This window comes from Pseudophryne corroboree, chromosome 9 (assembly GCF_028390025.1).
Source record: "Pseudophryne corroboree isolate aPseCor3 chromosome 9, aPseCor3.hap2, whole genome shotgun sequence".
Classification (NCBI taxonomy): Eukaryota; Metazoa; Chordata; class Amphibia; order Anura; family Myobatrachidae; genus Pseudophryne; species Pseudophryne corroboree.
The window spans coordinates 120,099,648-120,123,302 of NC_086452.1; the positions used below are offsets into that span (position 1 = coordinate 120,099,648).

Here is a 23,655-nt window from a genome sequence, read left to right on the forward strand (position 1 = left end):
GAGAGTTATAAAGTGGAGAGAGATAAAGTACCAGCCAATCAGCAACTGCCATGTTACAGGCTGTGTTCGAAAAATGACAGTTGGTAGCTGATTGGTTTGTTAGTACATCTCTCTCCATTTTATCACTCTCCAGAGCTTAGAAAAATAAGAATTTACTTACCGATAATTCTATTTCTCGTAGTCCGTAGTGGATGCTGGGGACTCCGTCAGGACCATGGGGATTAGCGGCTCCGCAGGAGACAGGGCACAAAAGTAAAAGCTTTAGGATCAGGTGGTGTGCACTGGCTCCTCCCCCTATGACCCTCCTCCAAGCCTCAGTTAGGATACTGTGCCCGGACGAGCGTACACAATAAGGAAGGATTTTGAATCCCGGGTAAGACTCATACCAGCCACACCAATCACACTGTACAACCTGTGATCTGAACCCAGTTAACAGCATGATAACAGCGGAGCCTCTGAAAAGATGGCTCACAACAACAATAACCCGATTTTTGTAACAATAACTATGTACAAGTATTGCAGACAATCCGCACTTGGGATGGGCGCCCAGCATCCACTACGGACTACGAGAAATAGAATTATCGGTAAGTAAATTCTTATTTTCTCTAACGTCCTAGTGGATGCTGGGGACTCCGTCAGGACCATGGGGATTATACCAAAGCTCCCAAACGGGCGGGAGAGTGCGGATGACTCTGCAGCACCGAATGAGAGAACTCCAGGTCCTCCTCAGTCAGGGTGTGCCCCTGACCAAGTAGCAGCTCGGCAAAGTTGTAAAGCCGAGACCCCTCGGGCAGCCGCCCAAGATGAGCCCACCTTCCTTGTGGAATGGGCATTTACATATTTTGGCTGTGGCAGGCCTGCCACAGAATGTGCAAGCTGAATTGTACTACACATCCAACTAGCAATCGTCTGCTTAGAAGCAAGAGCACCCAGTTTGTTGGGTGCATACAGGATAACAGCAAGTCAGTTTTCCTGACTCCAGCCGTCCTGGAAACCTATATTTTCAGGGCCCTGACAACATCTAGCAACTTGGAGTCCTCCAAGTCCCTAGTAGCCGCAGGTACCACAATAAGCTGGTTCAGGTGAAACGCTGACACCACCTTAGGGAGAAACTGGGGACGAGTCCGCAGCTCTGCCCTGTCCGAATGGACAATCAGATATGGGCTTTTGTGAGACAAAGCCGCCAATTTTGACACTCGCCTGGCCGAGGCCAGGGCCAACATCATGGTCACTTTCCATGTGAGATATTTCAAATCCACAGATTTGAGCGGTTTAAACCAATGTGATTTGAGGAATCCCAGAACTACGTTGAGATCCCACAGTGCCACTGGAGGCACAAAAGGGGGTTGTATATGCAGTACTCCCTTAACAAACTTCTGGACTTCAGGAACTGAAGCCAATTCTTTCTGGAAGAAAATCGACAGGGCCGAAATTTGAACCTTAATGGACCCCAATTTGAGGCCCATAGACACTCCTGTTTGCAGGAAATGCAGGAATCGACAGAGTTGAAATTTCTTCGTGGGGCCTTCCTGGCCTCACACCACGCAACATATTTTCGCCACATGTGGTGATAATGTTGTGCGGTCACCTCCTTCCTGGCTTTGACCAGGGTAGGAATGACCTCTTCCGGAATGCCTTTTTCCCTTAGGATTCGGCGTTCAACCGCCATGCCGTCAAACGCAGCCGCGGTAAGTCTTGGAACAGACATGGTACTTGCTGAAGCAAGTCCCTTCTTAGCGGCAGAGGCCATGAGTCCTCTGTGAGCATCTCTTGAAGTTCCGGGTACCAAGTCCTTCTTGGCCAATCCGGAGCCACGAGTATAGTTCTTACTCCTCTTCGTCTTATAATTCTCAGTACCTTGAGTATGAGAAGCAGAGGAGGGAACACATACACCGACTGGTACACCCACGGTGTTACCAGAACGTCCACAGCTATTGCCTGAGGGTCTCTTGACCTGGCGCAATACCTGTCCAGTTTTTTGTTCAGGCGGGACGCCATCATGTCCACCTTTGGTCTTTCCCAACGGTTCACAATCATGTGGAAGACTTCACGATGAAGTCCCCACTCTCCCGGGTGGAGGTCGTGCCTGCTGAGGAAGTCTGCTTCCCAGTTGTCCACTCCCGGAATGAACACTGCTGACAGTGCTATCACATGATTTTCCGCCCAGCGAAGAATCCTTGCAGTTTCTGCCATTGCCCTCCTGCTTCTTGTGCCGCCCTGTCTGTTTACGTGGGCGGCTGCCGTGATGTTGTCCCGCTGGATCAATACCGGCTGACCTTGAAGCAGAGGTCTTGCTAAGCTTAGAGCATTGTAAATTGCCCTTGGCTCCAGTATATTTATGTGGAGAGAAGTCTCCAGACTTGATCACACTCCCTGGAAATTTTTTCCCTGTGTGACTGCTCCCCAGCCTCTCAGGCTGGCATCCGTGGTCACCAGGACCCAGTCCTGCATGCCGAATCTGCGGCCCTTTAGTAGATGAGCACTCTGCAGCCACCACAGAAGAGACACCCTTGTCCTTGGAGACAGGGTTATCCGCTGATGCATCTGAAGATGCGATCCGGACCATTTTTCCAGCAGATCCCACTGAAAAGTTCTTGCGTGAAATCTGCCGAATGGAATCGCTTCGTAAGAAGCCCATTTTTCCCAGGACCCTTGTGCAATGATGCACTGACACTTTTCCTGGTTTTAGGAGGTTCCTGACTAGCTCGGATAACTCCCTGGCTTTCTCCTCCGGGAGAAACACCTTTTTCTGGACTGTGTCCAGAATCATCCCTAGGAACAGCAGACGTGTCGTCGGAAACAGCTGCGATTTTGGAATATTTAGAATCCACCCGTGCTGTCGTAGAACTACTTGAGATAGTGCTACTCCGACCTCCAACTGTTCTCTGGACCTTGCCCTTATCAGGAGATCGTCCAAGTAAGGGATAATTAAGACGCCTTTTCTTTGAAGAAGAATCATCATTTCGGCCATTACCTTGGTAAAGACCCAGGGTGCCATGGACAATCCAAACGGCAGCGTCTGAAACTGATAGTGACAGTTCTGTACCACGAACCTGAGGTACCCTTGGTGAGAAGGGCAATTTGGGACATGGAGGTAAGCATCCTTGATGTCCAGGGACACCATATAGTCCCCTTCTTCCTGGTTCGCTATCACTGCTCTGAGTGACTCCATCTTGATTTGAACCTTTGTATGTAAGTGTTCAAAGATTTCAGATTTAGAATAGGTCTCACCGAGCCGTCTGGCTTCAGTACCACAATATAGTGTGGAATAATACCCCTTTCCTTGTTGTAGGAGGGGTACTTTGATTATCACCTGCTGGGAATACAGCTTGTGAATTGTTTCCAATACTGCCTCCCTGTCGGAGGGAGACGTTGGTAAAGCAGACTTCAGGAGCCTGCGAGGGGTAGACGTCTCGAATTTCCAATCTGTACCCCTGGGATACTACTTGTAGGATCCAGGGGTCCACTTGCGAGTGAGCCCACTACGCGCTGAAACTCTTGAGACGACCCCCCACCGCACCTGAGTCCGCTTGTACGGCCCCAGCGTCATGCTGAGGACTTGGCAGAAGCGGTGGAGGGCTTCTGTTCCTGGGAATGGGCTGCCTGCTGCAGTCTTCTTCCCTTTCCCCTATCCCTGGGCAGATATGACTGGCCTTTTGCCCGCTTGCCCTTATGGGGACGAAAGGACTGAGGCTGAAAAGACGGTGTCTTTTTCTCCTTTATACGGCAATACTTCCATGTGCCGTTTGGAATCTGCATCACCTGACCACTGTCGTGTCCATAAACATCTTCTGGCCGATATGGACATCGCACTTACTCTTGATGCCAGAGTGCAAATATCCCTCTGTGCATCTTGCATATATAGAAATGCATCCTTTAAATGCTCTATAGTCAATAAAATACTGTCCCTGTCAAGGGTATCAATATTTTCAGTCAGGGAATCCGACCAAGCCACCCCAGCGCTGCACATCCAGGCTGAGGCGATCGCTGGTCGCAGTATAACACCAGTATGTGTGTATATACTTTTTAGGATATTTTCCAGCCTCCTATCAGCTGGCTCCTTGAGGGTGGCCCTATCTGGAGACGGTACCGCTACTTGTTTTGATAAGCGTGTGAGCGCCTTATCCACCCTAAGGGGTGTTTCCCAACGCGCCCTAACTTCTGGCGGGAAAGGGTATACCGCCAATAATTTTCTATCGGGGGAAACCCACGCATCATCACACACTTCATTTAATTTATCTGATTCAGGAAAAACTACAGGTAGTTTTTTCACAGTCCACATAATACCCTTTTTTGTGGTACTTGTAGTATCAGAAATATGTAACACCTCCTTCATTGCCCTTAACAAGTAACGTGTGGCCCTAAAGGAAAATACGTTTGTTTCTTCACCGTCGACACTGGAGTCAGTGTCCGTGTCTGTGTCTGTGTCGACCGACTGAGGTAAAAGGACGTTTTAACGCCCCTGACGGTGTTTGAGACGCCTGGACAGGTACTAATTGGTTTGCGGCCGTCTCATGTCGTCAACCGACCTTGCAGCGTGTTGACATTATCACGTAATTCCTTAAATAAGCCATCCATTCCGGTGTCGACTCCCTAGAGAGTGACATCACCATTACAGGCAATTGCTCCGCCTCCTCACCAACATCGTCCTCATACATGTCGACACACACGTACCGACACACAGCACACACACAGGGAATGCTCTGATAGAGGACAGGACCCCACTAGCCCTTTGGAGAGACAGAGGGAGAGTTTGCCAGCACACACCAAAACGCTATAATTATACAGGGACAACCTTTATATAAGTGTTTTTCCCTTATAGCATCTTAATATATATAATCATATCGCCAAATAAGTGCCCCCCCTCTCTGTTTTAACCCTGTTTCTGTAGTGCAGTGCAGGGGAGAGCCTGGGAGCCTTCCCACCAGCATTTCTGTGAGGGAAAATGGCGCTGTGTGCTGAGGAGAATAGGCCCCGCCCCCTTTTCGGCGGGCTTCTTCTACCGTTTTTCTGAGACCTGGCAGGGGTTAAATACATCCATATAGCCCCAGGGGCTATATGTGATGTATCTTTTAGCCAGTATAGGTATTTCATTGCTGCCCAGGGCGCCCCCCCCAGCGCCCTGCACCCTCAGTGACCGCTGGTGTGAAGTGTGCTGACAACAATGGCGCACAGCTGCAGTGCTGTGCGCTACCTCATGAAGACTGAAAAGTCTTCTGCCGCCGGTTTCTGGACCTCTTCACTCTTCGGCATCTGCAAGGGGGTCGGCGGCGCGGCTCTGGGACCGGACTCCATGGCTGGGCCTGTGTTCGATCCCTCTGGAGCTAATGGTGTCCAGTAGCCTAAGAAGCCAATCCATCCTGCACGCAGGTGAGTTCACTTCTTCTCCCCTAAGTCCCTCGTAGCAGTGAGCCTGTTGCCAGCAGGACTCACTGAAAATAAAAAACCTAACAAAACTTTTACTCTAAGCAGCTCTTTAGGAGAGCCACCTAGATTGCACCCTTCTCGGCCGGGCACAAAAATCTAACCGAGGCTTGGAGGAGGGTCATAGGGGGAGGAGCCAGTGCACACCACCTGATCCTAAAGCCTTTACTTTTGTGCCCTGTCTCCTGCGGAGCCGCTAATCCCCATGGTCCTGACGGAGTCCCCAGCATCCACTAGGACGTTAGAGAAATCTGCTTCTAAGGGCCAGATTAATCACAGTTTAGCGAGAGATAAAGTACCAATCAGCCCCTGTCATTTTTAAGCTAGGAACTAATTGATTGGTACTTTATCTCTCTCCACACTGATAAATTTGATAGTTACAAGATGCATTTTCATACCGAATTAAATTGTCTTTTAGTTTTAATATTCACAGTTCTTAGATCGGTTACTGTAAAATCATTCTGATGTATCATTACAATAAAAACAAAAAAAGTTTAAGTATAATCATACCAGGGTAGGATGGTGGAGGTGGAGCTGCTGCCACTTTCCGTGTCTTTGTACTCGTTGCGATGTCTGTGACGTTTGAAGACTTGGGGAGATGTTCTCTGCTGTCCCGGTCCCCGGAGAGTTCCCACTGTCTGCGAATACGCTCTTTCAGTTTCTCTAGCTTGGCGTCAGGTTGTCGCCTTTTTAATGTCTCTAGTCTGTTACTGGAGGGGCTGAATGAAGGGGGTTGCTGAGAAGTTTCTGTTGGCCTTGACTCTCTATAATCAGTGTGTATGTCCCAGTTAGACTGTGGAAATTTCCACTCCAAAGCATCAATGGCTAGTCGGTCATTTAGGTAGCGCACAGTTGTCTCATCCACAGCAGAAGAACGAGTACTGTCAAAGTCCTTTTCCCCTTTGCCACAGTCCTTTACACCAGATACCGAATGCACAGAGCCCCTCTCATTTGTAGACAGGGCTTTAACAGAGTCACTAAAATGAGATTTGTAGGAGAGATTCCGTCTTTAGGAAAGAGGCACAGCAATGAATTAAAACGTAAGGCAGGCATGTAAAGTGTTAACACAAATCTAATGTTAGGGATGTAAGGGACCAGCTCTTGAAAGCTCTTGACTGTATAATTACTACATCCCCTTCCCATACTGCTTCCTCTTCCTCCAGTCAGTAAGGATCTCCTAACAACGTGCTGTTAATTATGGATAACAAAACAGGACATGAGAAACAGGTGGTGCAAATGTATCGATTTTACGAAATAATATTTACATTGCCGGTTACTCTCTAGACCTGAGCACTCATTGCTTAAACAAACTTTAGGAGCATCACATCACCTAATAATACTGATCAAATCAAAAAGACAGGATTGCTATGTTTACACTGAATCTTGTTTTCTGAAACCAGTGAGAATCAGACCTTTCCCAGGATGGGGCCGAAACAGAATTTTGACATTTCGTACATGTAACCAATAGAATAAGTTGCAGTAATTTTGCCAATCAGTGCAAATAACTTGATTATTCTAAGGGTGTTGGTAAGGGACCTTGCGACACCTAAACAAGTGCAGTCTGATGAATGGGGACATTCGCTGAGCAAAATGGAAAGATTACAGTTTTATTCACTGACATACAGGTTGCTTCAACCAGAACAGTGATTAACACTGAAGGTGTGTACAAATGCCAACCTCTCAGGCTGTGCATAAGATGTCCATGATGGACTGTCCTCTTGCTTAGAACGTCATTTTAATAGGTATAAAACTCCTAGCAGTACATAATAACACCACCACCAAGGGGCAGATGTATTAACCTGGAGAAGGCATAAGGAAGTGATAAACCAGTGATATGTGCAAGGTGATAATGTCACCAGCCAATCAGCTCTAAGATGTAAATTAACAGTTAGGATCTGACTGGCTGGTGCCTTTATCACCTTGCACATATCACTGGTTTATCACTTCCTTATGCCTTCTCCAGGTTAATACATCTGCCCCACAGTGTGCAATCCCACCATAACCTCAGAAATATTTCCTTCCTGCTGGGGACACTCAGAAGAGGAAGGGAAAAGAAACTGTTGGCAAAGGTTCTGTTTTGACTGCACTTCAGTCCATGTATGGAAGAATGCCAAGGAAGAGACTTTTTCTTGGCAGGCTTTAGTACACAGAGCGATACACAATCAAAACAGACAGACCTCGCGGCCCAGTCTCTAATTGGCTGCTGACCCTCCAGTCAACCTATGTCTAGTGTGGTAATACCCGGCAGGCTGTGCCCACCTTACAATGCCTCACACACTATTTCCTGCATCTTGGGCCCCCTGACGCTGACAGAGTGCTGGATGGAATGGTAATAGCACAGGGCTCTGTTCTCCATCTAAAACAGCAGTGGGACGAGGAGCTCTTAATTAAAAAAAAAAAATGTAAGTAAATGTTCAGATTTGTCCTTTCATAACGAATCGGAAGAAATCGGGTGCATGCATACGTTCGCACCTGCGATCCATATGCATTGCATTGTAAGAGGACACATCTGTATAACCACACTGCCAAAGAGGGCTCAGAAAAAGCACCCTGTTCTGCTGGCACCCTAAAAAAAGTAGTTTTATAGGTGATACAGAAGAGGAAGAAGGACAAAACAATGTATATTTAAAAGTGCTTAAGGCAGTGGTTACCAAAGTGTGTACCATAGCACCCTGGGGCTCGGGTTGGTAGTACAATACCAATTTAATTATTTATGGTTAATTTAATAGGCAAAACCAGTGCTGGTGGCTGCCAATCATAAAATATGTGGAGAATTAGTAGCGAATCCTGTCCCTCACCATTTCTCGGTTCTTGATATAAAGAATCTATTACCGAACATAAAAGGAATTAAGCAGATGATGTGCAGGCCCCTAATAGTTAACAACCTAAAGTAACGACAAGGGGCACACACATTTGCAGAATAGCGGATGCTGGTAAGAGCTATATGTGCTAAAGGGAATATTTACTGGCAACGTGTCACAACATTACAGCGGAAAGTTTCTGATTAATGAGCAGATGGAAAAAAAATTCAGATAAAAATTTAATCAGCAGGAGGTAATTTACCACAGGTGAAAAAGGGGCTACCCTTCTCTCGCCCACTAAATGACTGTGTTAACTAGCGTTAACCCACAGAATCTGGGATAAGTTCCAGGACCTATGGGTTAACATTATTGCAGCATCCACAAACAGGATATTGAACGTGGATATCTTTTCGAGCCTTCTCAGGCTCAAAAAAATAAAAAAAATAAAAATCCTTGTTACTGTAGCTTGCGGGATGCCTTCAGGACTAATTAAATAGCCCTGCTGCTTCCATTAGCCTGGGGTAAATTACCACAGCTAACTGAATTCCCCCCAAAGGCTGTAAAATCCTTAAGATCCATGCATATGTTTTATTATGCAACAAATAGTTTGAGTTACAGTGTTTGCTTGTCATACATGCAGCTTTTCTGCAAGCTGTTTAACAATCTGTGCATATCATTCTCTCACCAATTTAATGTAATAAAGCACGGAAAGTTATTTAAGCAGCATATGTTTTTGCGTTGTTTCTTTGCCTTCAGTACTAAACTACAAAAGGAAAGAGTGACTGGAAATCCAAACATTATAGTCCAGTCCACAGTATGCTGCACCTACCAGTATGAGGCCAGAGGTTCTCGGAAGCCAACATGACAAGAGCCTCTTACGTTACTCTCCAGAGTAGTGACACGTAAAGGGCTGCGAGAAGACTTGTCTCTGCCAGACTTGCTGGGCCGGGAAGATTTGCTGTGGTGAGCATTCGAATCCTCAATATATCGTCCATCTACAAACATAACAGACATTATTGTGTAAAACAGCAAAATAAAATCCAACTGGTTCTAAGCACAGAACATGGAGCTAGAACGGTGAACTAGACATAAAACCTAAATTATGTCAGATATTTGGGGCTTCAGCTCCTGCATAAAGTGCCTGGAGCTATTTAATGAGCAACACGCGGTAAGCCTGCGACTAGCACTGAGACAGCACTTAATGCCGATTTCTGATGAATCTAAAGGCCCGTACACACTGGTCGATATATCGGCCGTTCTCTTGAACGGCCGATATATCGCGGGACCGTCGGCCAGTGTGTACGGCCGATACGTCTGTGAACTCCGTCGTTCACAGACGTATTGCGTCGGCCGCGCAGCACAGCCGGCGGCCAATATATCTACCGATATATTGGCGCGTCGCTGTGTGTGTATGGCGGCCGGCGGTGATTGACAACTGAACTGGGCGGGTGTGTGTATGCACAGCACACTGCCCGATCCGTCCATAGATATATCTGCAGATCAATTGATCTGCAGATATATCTATTAGTGTGTACCCACCTTTAAAGGAATAACTCTGGGCACTTTACCCCAGAGCTCAGGGGCATCTTAAGAGAGGAGGGGGCCCCATTCTCTCCACGGCGCCGTAGGCTCCGGCGATATGCCGAAGTCTACTGCGCATGTGCAGGTCTCCCAAAACATGGCGCCCGCCGTGTTTTGGAGACAAAACTCGAACTGTGCAAGCGCGGCGGCTATTTTTTATGCTTTTTTTTGTTAAACGATGGCTGCCGCTGCAACGCCCGGCGGTGGACTTCGGAAAGGTAGTATGAAAATATGGGTGCAATGTGTGTGGTGTGGGCCCCCCTGGACCCAGGGGCTCCTGTGCACCGCACACACTGCACCCATGATAGAAACACCAGTGCCGGAGCTGAAGCCGCACAGTAAAGCCCGAGGAAAACTGAATATTCCACAATAATGTTTCTAATAAATAATCCCCACAAGTATTTATCACCTTCTCTCCACACCATGCCTTGTCCACAAACTTGTTTAAGTATGCTTGACTATAAAAGTCAGTAAATTTACAATTTGCAGTTTGGACCCATAAAGGGACTTAGTCTGGGGGGATTTTTGAAAATATTTTTAGGTTCAACAAATTTCCATTTTAGTCGGTTACGCCACTTGTGCAAAAATAAGAATTTACTCACCGGTAATTCTATTTCTCGTAGTCCGTAGTGGATGCTGGGGACTCCGTAAGGACCATGGGGAATAGACGGGCTCCGCAGGAGACTGGGCACACTATAAGAAAGATTTGGTACTACCTGGTGTGCACTGGCTCCTCCCTCTATGCCCCTCCTCCAGACCTCAGTTAGGATACTGTGCCCGAAAGAGCTGACACAATAAGGAAGGATTTTGAATCCCGGGTAAGACTCATACCAGCCACACCAATCACACCGTATAACTCGTGATATTAAACCCAGTTAACAGTATGAAATATAACTGAGCCTCTCAACAGATGGCTCAACAATAACCCTTTAGTTAGGCAATAACTATATACAAGTATTGCAGACAATCCGCACTTGGGATGGGCGCCCAGCATCCACTACGGACTACGAGAAATAGAATTACCGGTGAGTAAATTCTTATTTTCTCTGACGTCCTAGTGGATGCTGGGGACTCCGTAAGGACCATGGGGATTATACCAAAGCTCCCAAACGGGCGGGAGAGTGCGGATGACTCTGCAGCACCAAATGAGAGAACTCAAGGTCCTCCTCAGCCAGGGTATCAAATTTGTAGAATTTAGCAAACGTGTTTGCCCCTGACCAAGTTGCAGCTCGGCAAAGTTGTAAAGCCGAGACCCCTCGGGCAGCCGCCCAAGATGAGCCCACCTTCCTCGTGGAATGGGCTTTCACTGATTTAGGATGCGGCAATCCAGCCGCAGAATGCGCCAGCTGAATTGTGCTACAAATCCAGCGAGCAATAGTCTGCTTAGAAGCAGGAGCACCTATTTTGTTGGGTGCATACAGGATAAAAAGCGAGTCAGTTTTCCTGACTCCAGCCGTCCTGGAAACATAAATTTTCAAGGCCCTGACTACGTCCAGTAACTTGGAATCCTCCAAGTCCCTAGTAGCCGCAGGCACCACAATAGGTTGGTTCAAGTGAAAAGCTGATACCACCTTAGGGAAAAACTGGGGACGAGTCTTCAATTCTGCCCTATCCATATGGAAAATCAGATAAGGGCTTTTACATGACAAAGCCGCCAATTCTGACACACGCCTGGCCGAAGCCAAGGCCAATAACATGACCACTTTCCACGTGAGATATTTCAGATCCACGGTTTTAAGTGGTTCAAACCAATGTGATTTTAGGAAACTCAACACCACATTGAGATCCCAAGGTGCCACAGGAGGCACAAAAGGGGGCTGAATATGAAGCACTCCCTTTACAAAAGTCTGAACTTCAGGCAGTAAAGCCAGTTCTTTCTGGAAGAAAATCGACAGAGCCGAAATCTGGACCTTAATGGAACCCAATTTTAGGCCCATAGTCACTCCTGACTGTAGGAAGTGCAGAAAACGACCCAGCTGAAATTCCTCTGTAGGGGCCTTCCTGGCCTCACACCACGCAACATATTTTCGCCAAATGCGGTGATAATGATTTGCGGTTACTTCTTTCCTGGCTTTTATCAGCGTAGGAATGACTTCCTCCGGAATGCCCATTTCCTTTAGGATCCGGAATTCAACCGCCATGCCGTCAAACGCAGCCGCGGTAAGTCTTGGAACAGACAGGGCCCCTGCTGCAGCAGATCCTGTCTGAGCGGCAGAGGCCATGGGTCCTCTGATAACATTTCTTGAAGTTCCGGGTACCAAGCTCTTCTTGGCCAATCCGGAACCACAAGTATCGTTCTTACTCCTCGCCTTCTTATTATTCTCAGAACCCTTGGTATGAGAGGCAGAGGAGGGAACACATAAACCGACTGGTACACCCACGGTGTCACTAGAGCGTCCACAGCTATCGCCTGAGGGTCCCTTGACCTGGCGCAATATCTTTTTAGCTTTTTGTTGAGGCGGGACGCCATCATGTCCACCTGTGGCCTTTCCCAACGGTTTACCAACAGTAGGAAGACTTCTGGATGAAGTTCCCACTCTCCCGGGTGTAGGTCGTGTCTGCTGAGGAAGTCTGCTTCCCAGTTGTCCACTCCCGGAATGAACACTGCTGACAGTGCTAGTACGTGATTTTCCGCCCATCGGAGAATCCTTGTGGCTTCTGCCATCGCCACCCTGCTTCTTGTGCCGCCCTGTCTGTTTACATGGGCGACTGCCGTGATGTTGTCTGATTGGATCAGAACCGGTTGGTTTTGAAGCAGGGGCCTTGCCTGACTTAGGGCATTGTAAATGGCCCTCAGTTCCAGAATGTTTATGTGTAGGGACGACTCCTGACTTGACCAAAGTCCCTGGAAATTTCTTCCCTGGCTGGCATCCGTGGTCACCAGGACCCAGTCCTGTATGCCGAATCTGCGGCCCTCTAGAAGATGAGCACTCTGCAGCCACCACAGTAGAGACACCCTGGTCCTTGGAGACAGGGTTATCAGTTGATGCATCTGAAGATGCGATCCCGACCACTTGTCCAAGAGGTCCCACTGGAAGGTCCTTGCATGGAACCTGCCGAACGGAATTGCTTCGTATGAAGCCACCATTTTTCCCAGGACTCGTGTGCAGTGATGCACCGATACCCGTTTTGGTTTTAGGAGGTCTCTGACTAGAGATGACAGCTCCTTGGCTTTCTCCTGCGGGAGAAACACTTTTTTCTGTTCTGTGTCCAGAATCATCCCCAGGAACAGTAAGCGTGTGGAAGGAACCAGTTGTGACTTTGGAATGTTTAGAATCCAGCCATGCTGTTGTAGCACTTCCCGAGATAGTGCTACTCCGACCAGTAACTGCTCCCTGGACCTCGCCTTTATTAGGAGATCGTCCAAGTACGGGATAATTAAAACTCCCTTTTTTCGAAGGAGTATCATAATTTCTGCCATTACCTTGGTAAACACCCTCGGTGCCGTGGACAGTCCAAACGGTAGTGTCTGGAATTGGTAATGGCAATCCTGTACCACAAATCTGAGGTACTCCTGGTGAGGAAGGTAAATTGGGACATGCAGGTAAGCATCCTTGATGTCCAGGGATACCATGTAATCCCCCTCGTCCAGGCTTGCAATAACCGCCCTGAGCGATTCCATCTTGAACTTGAATCTTTTTATGTATGTGTTCAAGGATTTCAAATTTAAAATGGGTCTCACCGAACCGTCCGGTTTCGGTACCACAAACAGTGTGGAATAGTAACCCCGTCCTTGTTGAAGTAGGGGTACTTTGACTATCACCTGCTGGGAATACAGCTTGTGAATTGCCTCTAGTACAGCCTCCCTGCCCGAGGGAGTTGTCGGTAAAGCCGATTTGAGGAAACGGCGGGGGGGAGGCGCCTCGAATTCCAGCTTGTACCCCATAGATACTACTTGAAGGATCCAGGGATCCACCCGTGAGCGAACCCACTGATCGCTGAAATTTTTGAGGCGGCCCCCCACCGTACCTGGCTCCGCCTGTGGAGCCCCACCGTCATGCGGCGGATTTGGAAGAAGCGGGGGAGGACTTTTGTTCCTGGGAACCTGCTGCGTGGTGCAGCTTTTTTCCCCTTCCTCTGCCTCTAGACAGAAAGGACCCGCCTTTTCCCCGCCTGTTTTTCTGGGGTCGAAAGGACTGTACCTGATAATACGGCGCTTTCTTAGGCTGTGAGGGGACATGGGGCAAAAATGCTGACTTCCCAGCTGTTGCTGTGGAAACAAGTCTGAGAGACCATCCCCGAATAACTCCTCGCCCTTATAAGGCAAAACTTCCATGTGCCTTTTAGAATCTGCATCTCCTGTCCACTGCCGAGTCCATAAGCCTCTCCTAGCAGAAATGGACAATGCGCTTATTCTAGATGCCAGCCGGCAGATCTCCCTCTGTGCATCTCTCATGTACAAGACTGAGTCTTTTATATGCTCTACGGTTAGCAATATCGTGTCCCTGTCTAGGGTGTCAATATTTTCCGACAGGGAATCTGACCAAGCAGCAGCAGCACTGCACATCCACGCTGAAGCAATAGCTGGTCTCAGTATCACACCAGTGTGTGTATATATAGACTTTAGGATAGCCTCCTGCTTTCTATCAGCAGGTTCCTTTAGGGCGGCCGTATCCGGAGACGGTAGTGCCACCTTTTTAGACAAACGTGTGAGCGCTTTATCCACCCTAGGGGGAGTTTCCCAACGTGACCTATCCTCTGGTGAGAAAGGGAACGCCATTAGTAATTTTTTGGAAATCACCAATTTTTTTATCAGGGAAAGCCCACGCTTCTTCACACACTTCATTTAATTCTTCAGATGGGGGAAAAACTATTGGTAGTTTTTTCTCCCCAAACATAATACCCTTTTTTGAGGTACCTGGGTTCATATCAGAAATGTGTAAAACTTCTTTCATTGCCTCAATCATGCAACGAATGGCCCTAGTGGACATTAAATTTGACTCACCGTCGTCGACACTGGTATCAGTATCCGTGTCGACATCTGTGTCTGCCATCTGAGGTAGTGGGCGTTTTAGAGCCCCTGATGGCCTTTGAATTGCCTGGGCAGGCACGAGCTGAGAAGCCGGCTGTCCCGCATTTGGCATGTCGTCAAATTTTTTATGTAAGGAGTCGACACTTGCACGTAATTCCTTCCATAAGTCCATCCACTCAAGTGTCTGCCCCGCAGGGGGTGACATCACATTTATAGGCATCTGCTCCGCCTCCACATAAGTCTCCTCATCAAACATGTCGACAGCCGTACCGACACACCGCACACACACACAGGGAATGCTCTTAAAGGAGACAGGACCCCACAAAAGCCCTTTGGGGAGACAGAGAGAGAGTATGCCAGCACACACCAGAGCGCTATATAATGCAGGGACTAACTGAATTATGTCCCCTATAGCTGCTATAATATTTACTGCGCCTCAATTTTGTGCCCCCCCCTCTCTTTTTTACCCTTTTCTGTAGTGTAGACTGCAGGGGAGAGTCAGGGAGCTTCCTTCCAGCGGAACTGTGAGGGAGAAATGGCGCCAGTGTGCTGAGGGAGATGGCTCCGCCCCTTTTTCGGCTGACTTTTCTCCCGCTTTTTTCTGTATTCTGGCAGGGGTAATTACCACATATATAGCCTCTGGGGCTATATATTGTGGTTATTTTGCCAGCCAAGGTGATTTTATTGCTGCTCAGGGCGCCCCCCCCCCCCCAGCGCCCTGCACCCTCAGTGACCGGAGTGTGAAGTGTGTATGAGGAGCAATGGCGCACAGCTGCAGTGCTGTGCGCTACCTTGGTGAAGACTGAAGTCTTCTGCCGCCGATTTTCCGGACCATCTTCTTGCTTCTGGCTCTGTAAGGGGGACGGCGGCGCGGCTCCGGGAACGAACACCAAGGACGGGTCCTGCGGTCGATCCCTCTGGAGCTAATGGTGTCCAGTAGCCTAAGAAGCCCAAGCTAGCTGCAAGCAGGTAGGTTCGCTTTTTCTCCCCTTAGTCCCTCGTTGCAGTGAGCCTGTTGCCAGCAGGTCTCACTGTAAAATAAAAAACCTAACATATACTTTCTTTCTAGGAGCTCAGGAGAGCCCCTAGTGTGCATCCAGCTCGGCCGGGCACAGAAATCTAACTGAGGTCTGGAGGAGGGGCATAGAGGGAGGAGCCAGTGCACACCAGGTAGTACCAAATCTTTCTTATAGTGTGCCCAGTCTCCTGCGGAACCCGTCTATTCCCCATGGTCCTTACGGAGTCCCCAGCATCCACTAGGACGTCAGAAAAACTGAATTACTGCCACATCCAAATGTTTACAGATTGTACAGTTTGTGTAAGAGACTGAGCTACAGAATGGATAAATCATAAGAAATACTACCAAAAATAACAAAATGTGACAGAACAGCCACAGAAACCACACGACAAGGTATATTTTTGAAAATCACTGTCTGTGTGTCACCAGTAATGATAATGTTGTGGAGAAGAATAACAGAAGAATTAAAAACATTACTTCTCATTTGAAAAACCCCATTGACTACATCACCAATACCTACCCTTCCTACTTATTTTCCGGGTAGCACTGTTTGCTGGTTTCCTAGTATCCATGATGGAGTCAAACACTGCACCGCTTGTGGGGGCCACATCCAGCTTATTTTCTATGTGCCTAAGCTATATGACAACAGGAAAAATAGAAGGAATGACTTGTAGGCTTTAAATGCAGAAACATATGGAATAGAACAAACGTCATTCAAAATATACTACAGCAACACAGTGTAAAAGTAAAAAATCCAATGAGTATAGTAACACAAGATGACTATGCAGTAGATGCAATGCAAACTCACAGCGGCTTTGGTGTTTGAGATAGTTTTCCAGGCTTTACGGAGCTCTGCAAGAATAAAATAATAAACAAAATAGGTTAGAACTCATCTGTTTAACGCAAAATACATGTAATTATTAATTATTTACACCGAGACCTAATATCCGCTGGTGTTAATTACATGTGTTATGTGGGATTTACTCCAGGAATTTTTAGGGAAGGATGCTGATCTCTAGGCAAGGCACATTTCCATTTTAAAGGGCACATTTATGATGTGACGCTTTGCCTTGCTAAAGCTACAAGGACTAGTCAGCGAGGTGTGTGCAATAAGTTTTGGGGTGTGCAGTGCATAGGCAGAGTAGAGTAGACAATCTGTCTGGTTGTGAACTGTAATCTCAGGCTAAAGAAGTCATCATGTTCACTACACAAACTCGTTATGGAGCTCAACAAGGGGTCACTGGAGAGACATGATCTTCCACGACTACAAGAGTGGTCTGCAACAGCAGAAGAGTATTGACCAACTGTGAACTGATTTTGGGGAGGAAGCTACACCCTGAACCACTGTGTTTTGGTGGTTTACAGAATTTCAGAGCGGAAGACTGTCCCTGGATGACAAGGAGTGCTGCGGCTGACCTGGGTCCGCCATCACCGAAGACAACATTGTTGCCATGCAGGCCCAGTTAGAAAAGTAGATGGACATTTCATCGGGAACCATCTGCTTGACACTCCACGAAAAGCTTGGCTTGGCCTGAGCAAGGTTTCTGCACGCTGGGTGACTTTGTGCCGCAACATGCTAGCCAGGTTTGATGGCGGTTGCTCAAACACTACGCCTAATTAAGGTCTGATCGCAGCAGCAAATTTGTTAGCTAATGGGCAAAACCATGTGCAGGGGGGCAGATATAACGTGACGAGAGAGTTAGATTTGGGTGGGGTGTGTTCAAACTGAAAGTAAATCCTTTTCTCGTAGTCCGTAGAGGATGCTGGGGTCCACATTAGTACCATGGGGTATAGACGGGTCCACTAGGAGCTGCAGTTTAAGAGTTTGAGAGTGTGGGCTGGCTCCTCCCTCTATATCCCTCCTACCAGACTCAGTCTAGAAACTGTGCCCGAGGAGACGGACATCTTCGAGAGAAGGATTATACACAGATAGTGGCAAGATTCACACCAGCTCATACAACAAGGCAAACCAAGCTAACTAGCTTGAAACTCAGCAAAAGCTGAAACATTACTAAACCAAGTAACAAGGCAGTACGTAACCAAGAACAAAGTCGTACTGAACCAGATAACTACTGCAAGATAACGAAGCGCTGAGCGGGCTCACAGCATCCTCTACGGACTACGAGAACATGATTTACCGGTAAGTAGTTAAAATCCTATTTTCTCTTACGTCCTAGAGGATGCTGGGGTCCACATTAGTACCATGAGGATGTACCAAAGCTCCCAGAACGGGAGGGAGAGCGCGGAGGCTCCTGCAGAACTGACTGACCAAACTTGAGGTCCTCAGAGGCCAAAGTAACAAACTTGTAGAACTTAGCAAACGTGTGCGACCCAGCCGCCCAGGAAGAAACCACCTTACGAGTAGAGTGGGCCATAACAGATTTTGGACACGGCAATCCTGCCGTAGAATACGCATGCTGGATAGTGAACCTGAACCAGCGAGAGATCGTCTGCTTAGAAGCAGGACACACAAGATTCTTGGGATCATACAGGACAAACAGAGAGTCCGATTTTCTGTGACGAACAGTCCCCTTCACATAGACCTTCAGAGCCCTTACCACATCCAAGGACTTTGAAGTAATTGAGGAGTCAGCAGCAACTGTCACCACAATAGGTTGGATGATATGAAAAGTCGACACAACCTTAGGAAGAAACTGCTGACGTGTCCGGAGCTCAGCTCTATCTTCATGGAAGATCAAGTAGGGGCATTTACAAGACCCCCAACTCCGACACACGTCTAGCAGAAACTAAGGACAACAAAGTAACAGCCTTCCACGTGAGAAACTTGATCTCAACCTCCTGTAGAACCAATCTGATTGGAGGAACTATAACACAACATTAAGATCCCAGGGCGCCGTAGGCAGCACAAAGGGAGGCTGGATGTGCAGAACCCCTTTCAAGAAAGTCTGAACCTCAGGGAGGGAAGCCAGTTGTTTCTGGAAGAAAATGGATAGGGCTGAAATCTGGACCTCTACGGATCCCAATCTCAGGCCCATATACACACCTGCTAGCAGGAAGAGGAGTAACCGTACTAGTTGAAACTCCACCGTAGGAAACTTCTTGGACTCACACCAAGAGACATACATTTTCCAAATGCGATGGTATTGTTTAGACGTTACTCCTTTCCCAGCCTGTATCAGGGTAGGAACCTGAACTCTTGTCTTCCTTATGAGGTTTAGAACTCTTGGAATGAGTGGAAGTGGAGGAAACACGTACACCGACTGGAACACTCACGGAGACACCAGGGCGTCCATTGCCACAGCTTGCGGGTTCTTGACCTGGAACAATACCCCCGAAGCTTCTTGTTAAGACGGGAGGCCATCCAGTCTATTTGAGGTACACCCCAAAGATCTGTCACCTTCGTGAACACCTCCGGATAGATGCCCCACTCTCCTGGATGGAGATCGTGTCTGCTGAGGAAGTCCGCTTCCCAGTTGTCTACTCCCGGAATGAAGATTGCCGACTGCGCCAATGCGTGTTTTTCCGCCCAGAGGATGATTCAGATTACCGCTGACATTGCAGCTCTGCTCTTCTTTCCACCAAGTTGGTTTATGTAGGTCACCGTCATTACATTGTCCGACTGCACTTGAATGTTAGAAGGATCTAGTCCTGAATCCCAAACCTGCGGCCCTCCAGAATGTGAGGTAATTACAGCCACCAGAGGAGTGAAATCCTGGCTTTCGGCGACAGACGTATTCTCTGGTGCATGTGTAGATGAAATTTCGACCACTTGTTCAGGAGATTCAGTTGGAAGGACCGAGCATGAAAACTTCCGTACTGTAGAGCCACGGAAGAGGCAGCCATCTTCCCCAGAAGGCGAATGCACTGATGAACCGATACCCGGCCTGGCTTCAGGACGTCCAGGACCATTGTTTGAATCACCAACACTTTCTCCTCTGGAAGAAACACCCTCTGCACATCCGTGTCGTGGATCATTCCACAGAAAAGACAATCTCCTTGTCGGCTCCAAAAGTGATTTTGGAAGGTTCAGGATCCAACCGTGTTCCCTGAGCAGATGAGTCGTGAGAACAATGGACTACAACAACATCTCCCTGGACGATGCCTTTATCAGCAGATCGTCCAGATATGGGATTATGTGCAGTCCCTGTCTGCGGAGGAGAACCATCATCTCTGCTATCACCTTGGTGAACACCCTCGGTGCAGTGGAGAGGCCTAATGGCAGTGCCTGAAATTGATAGTGACTGTCTTAACAGTGCAAGTCTGAGATGAGCGTGGTGCAGCAGCCAAATCGGAATGTGGTGGTACGCATCCTTGATATCCAGGGATACCAGAAACTCTCCCTCCTCCAGACCTGAGATCACTGTCCTGAGAGACTCCATTTTGAATTTGAATACCTTCAGGTAAGGGTTCAGCGTTTTCAAGTTCAAAATTGGTCTGACCGAACCATCCGGTTTCGGTACCACGAAAAGGTTTGAATAACAACCCTTGTTTTGTATATGAGGTGGAACTGGAATAATGACCTGTGACTCTTCCAATTTTAGGATGGCTTCCTGTAGGATAGCCCTGTCTGTCAGCAAGGCAGGCAAGCCTGATTTGAAGAATTGGTGAGGCGGGAGTTCTTGAAACTCCAGTCTGTATCCCTGGGACACAATATCCTGTAGCCAGTGATCCAGGCCGGACGACATCCAGACGTGACTGAAATGTCTGAGTCTTGCACCCTACCTGTCCTCCAGGCTGTGCAGTCCACCGTCATGCTGAGGATTGTGAGGAACCAGAAGCAGGTTTCTGGTCCTGGGAGCAGGCTTTTTGGATTTTGCATGACCACCTTTAAAGAAGGTGATAGGAGGCTTAGACTTTTTTGCCCTAGCGGTCCGAAAGGACTGCGATGCAGCTGAAGAAAATGTTTTCTGCGTAGGAGGTGTAGCAGAGGGAAGAAAAGGGGACTTACCCGCGGTTGCCATGGAAATCCACGCATCCAACACTTCCCCAAAGAGAGCCTGACCTGTGTAGGGTAGGTTCTCCACACTTCTCTTGGATTCCGCGTGTGCAGACCATTGGCGTAACCAGAGTCCCCTGCGAGCTGATACTGATATGGAAGACATCCGCGCAGTCAGTGTACCTAGGACCTTCATGGATTCCACCATGAACCCCGCAGAATCCTGTATGTTACGTAGAAACAATTCAATGTCACTTCTATCCATTTTATCCAAATCCTCTAGTAAAGTGCCTGACCACTTTACTATGGCCTTAGAAATCCATGCACAGGCAATAGTGGGCCTTAACGCCACTCCTGAAGAAGTGTAAATGGATTTGAGCGTAGTGTCAATCTTACGATCAGTCGGCTCTTTTAACGCGGTAGATCCAGGGACAGGTAAAACCACCTTTTTAGACAGTCTGGAGACAGATGCGTCAAGAATGGGTGGGTTTTCCCATTTTTTCCTATCCTCCTCAGAAAAGGGAAAAAGAACCAGAACCCTTTTTGGGATCTGGAAGTTTTTCTCTGGGTTTCCCCAGGATTTTTCAAATATAGCGTTTAATTCTTTAGACGCAGGGAAGGTTAGCGAGGCTTTCTTATTGTCAGTGAAGTAAGCCTCCACAACCTGCTCAGGTGGCGTGTCAGTAATGTTTAACACATTTGAAATGGCCTCAATCATGCGCTGCCCCCACTTTGCAAGGGATGCCGCCCCCCCTCAGCACAACCCCATCACCGTCTGCAGCATCAGAGTCGGTATCCGTGTCATCTTGCATAACTTGGGCAAGTGCACGTTTCTGTGGAACATGCTAGGGGATTTTGCAGGAATAGGAACAGAACCTGACCGAACTGCCATAGATTTCTTTAACACCTGAGTTGCAGTCTCAGTATTTGCTACCCTGAGACATCATCCCTTTAATAGAGGTTAACCACTCAGGTTCAATAATAGGGATCTGAGACAAGGCATTACATTCCTGTGTACATGGAATGGATTCCTCCTGATAGGAAACAACCTCTGCAGCATATGACACAGAGTCCCTAGACATGGCTATGTGAGGTAACAATCACACACACACACAGGAAAATGTCAGCACAGTTTCCCCCCAAGTATGCCACAGAGACACAGAGACTGGAGCCAACCCACACACAGAGCTTTCTGAGGTAGAATTAACACAACTACCAGCGCTATCTGTGTACCTTAATAGACTACACAGACTTTACACAGCCCCCCCCCCTCCCCCTTCTACAACCCCCTGGTACCGCACAGGATAGCTGGAGTTGCTTGGAGGGACAGCTCTCCCTGTCAGCGTCTCTGTAACAGGATCTGCAGGCAGGAAAATGGCACTGAACACTGCTGGGTACGCTCTGAGAAGAAGCTCCGCCCCCTGAACATGGCGCTGCTTCCCGCTCTTCAGTTGGTTTATACTGGCCTGAGGTTAGTGCTGGCAGCGTCACCGAAGACCCTGACAGACTTGTAGACCTGTGCAGGGTATCGGCGCTGGCTCAGGGCGCCCCCCACAGCACCGCACTATGTACCGCTGAGCCTCCGGAGCGCAGTTAATACTGCGCTCCCACCCTGTTGCCGCCATCTTCACACCGGCTCCCCGCTTGCCAGGGGTGCTGGTGACTCACCCGCCTCTGGAATTCTTCTGGCTCTGTAAGGGCACGGCGGCATGCTGCGGGGATGAGCGATCACCTGTGGCGGCGAACGATCATTCCCCTCAGGAGCTCAGTGTCCTGTTAGCGGAAATAGTGGCTCAGACCCCTCAGGGCGGACACTACTTTCCCCCTTAGTCCCTCGAAGCAGGGAGGCTGTTGCCAGCAGCCTCTCTGTGCCTAACTAACTCTTAGAAAATTATAAAACTAAAGAAGCTCTAGGAGCTCCCCTAGCTGTGACCGGCTCCTCCGGGCACATTTTCTAAACGGAGTCTGGTAGGAGGGGCATAAAGGGAGGAGCCAGCCCACACTCTCAAACTCTTAAGGTGCCAGTGGGTCCTAGTGGACCCGTCTATTCCCTATGGTACTAATGTGGACCCCAGCATCCTCTAGGACGTTAGAGAAAATAAAGTAGCCATTATTTATTCTGCACAGAAACAATATAACCCACCCAAATCTAACTTTCTCTACACGTTATATCTGCCCCACCTGCAGTGCACATGGTTTTGCCCATTAGCTAACAAATCTACTGCTGCGATCAGGTCTGAATTAGGCCCACTGTCTGGGAGATAATCAGGGACGATAAATCCTGGATCTACAGTTTCAACCCCAGGAACAAAGAAAAGTTGGCCCATGGGGTCCCAATTGGAGGTGCGCCACTACTTTAGTTCTGACGTGAGTGCAGCGTGGCCAAGCAGATAGTATCTACTTTTGTGGTCAAGACTGGTCATGTAGCTACCGTACCACTCGTTCAGCGGTGCACCGTCATTGGGGACTGGTACACTGCCGTAAGTGCTGGAAACCATTTCTAGGCACCGTCCAAACACCTGCGCTCGTGGTGCCCTACTTCATCACGACAATGCACCTGCTCACCGGTTCAGGAAAGAGGTGGATTTTATGGTCCATGAACGAATCCAGGAGCTTGGTCATCAGCTGTAGAGTCCAGACCTGCCCCCCTGAGACTTCTTTGTGTTCCAACAAATCAAGCGTAAGATGTGTGGGATTCATTTCGAGTCCCTGGAAGCTGCAGTGGAGACATACCTGCTTCAGACCGGTCCAGCTGCTTCACTTAGTGGTTTGGGCACATGCAACTTTATATAGACTCCTCTGGTGAACACTTTGAAAAAAATCTGATGTTTAATTTGTTTGTAAATACAGGTTGAGTATCCCTTATCCAAAATGCTTGGGACCAGAGGTATTTTGGATATCGGATTTTTCCGTATTTTGGAATAATTGCATACCATAATGAGATATCATGGTGATGGGACCT

General features: G+C 48.1%; 1 protein-coding gene across 6 annotated transcripts in view; it reads right to left on the bottom strand.

The window, feature by feature from the left end:
- Positions 1-23,655, bottom strand: part of CEP350 (centrosomal protein 350) — a 121,920-nt gene that overhangs the window by 67,136 nt on the left and 31,129 nt on the right. For 5 of the 6 annotated variants that reach the window (XM_063939803.1, XM_063939804.1, XM_063939802.1 and 2 more), the window contains exons 3-6: positions 16,605-16,648; positions 16,317-16,431; positions 9,055-9,220; positions 5,935-6,401 (exon numbers count right to left, since the gene is read on the bottom strand). In XM_063939803.1, the coding sequence (XP_063795873.1) occupies positions 5,935-6,401; positions 9,055-9,220; positions 16,317-16,431; positions 16,605-16,648 (792 nt within the window). Of the gene's footprint in view, positions 1-5,934; positions 6,402-9,054; positions 9,221-16,316; positions 16,432-16,604; positions 16,649-23,258; positions 23,410-23,655 lie in introns of all 6 variants that reach the window. The other variant, XM_063939805.1, reaches the window with a different exon arrangement.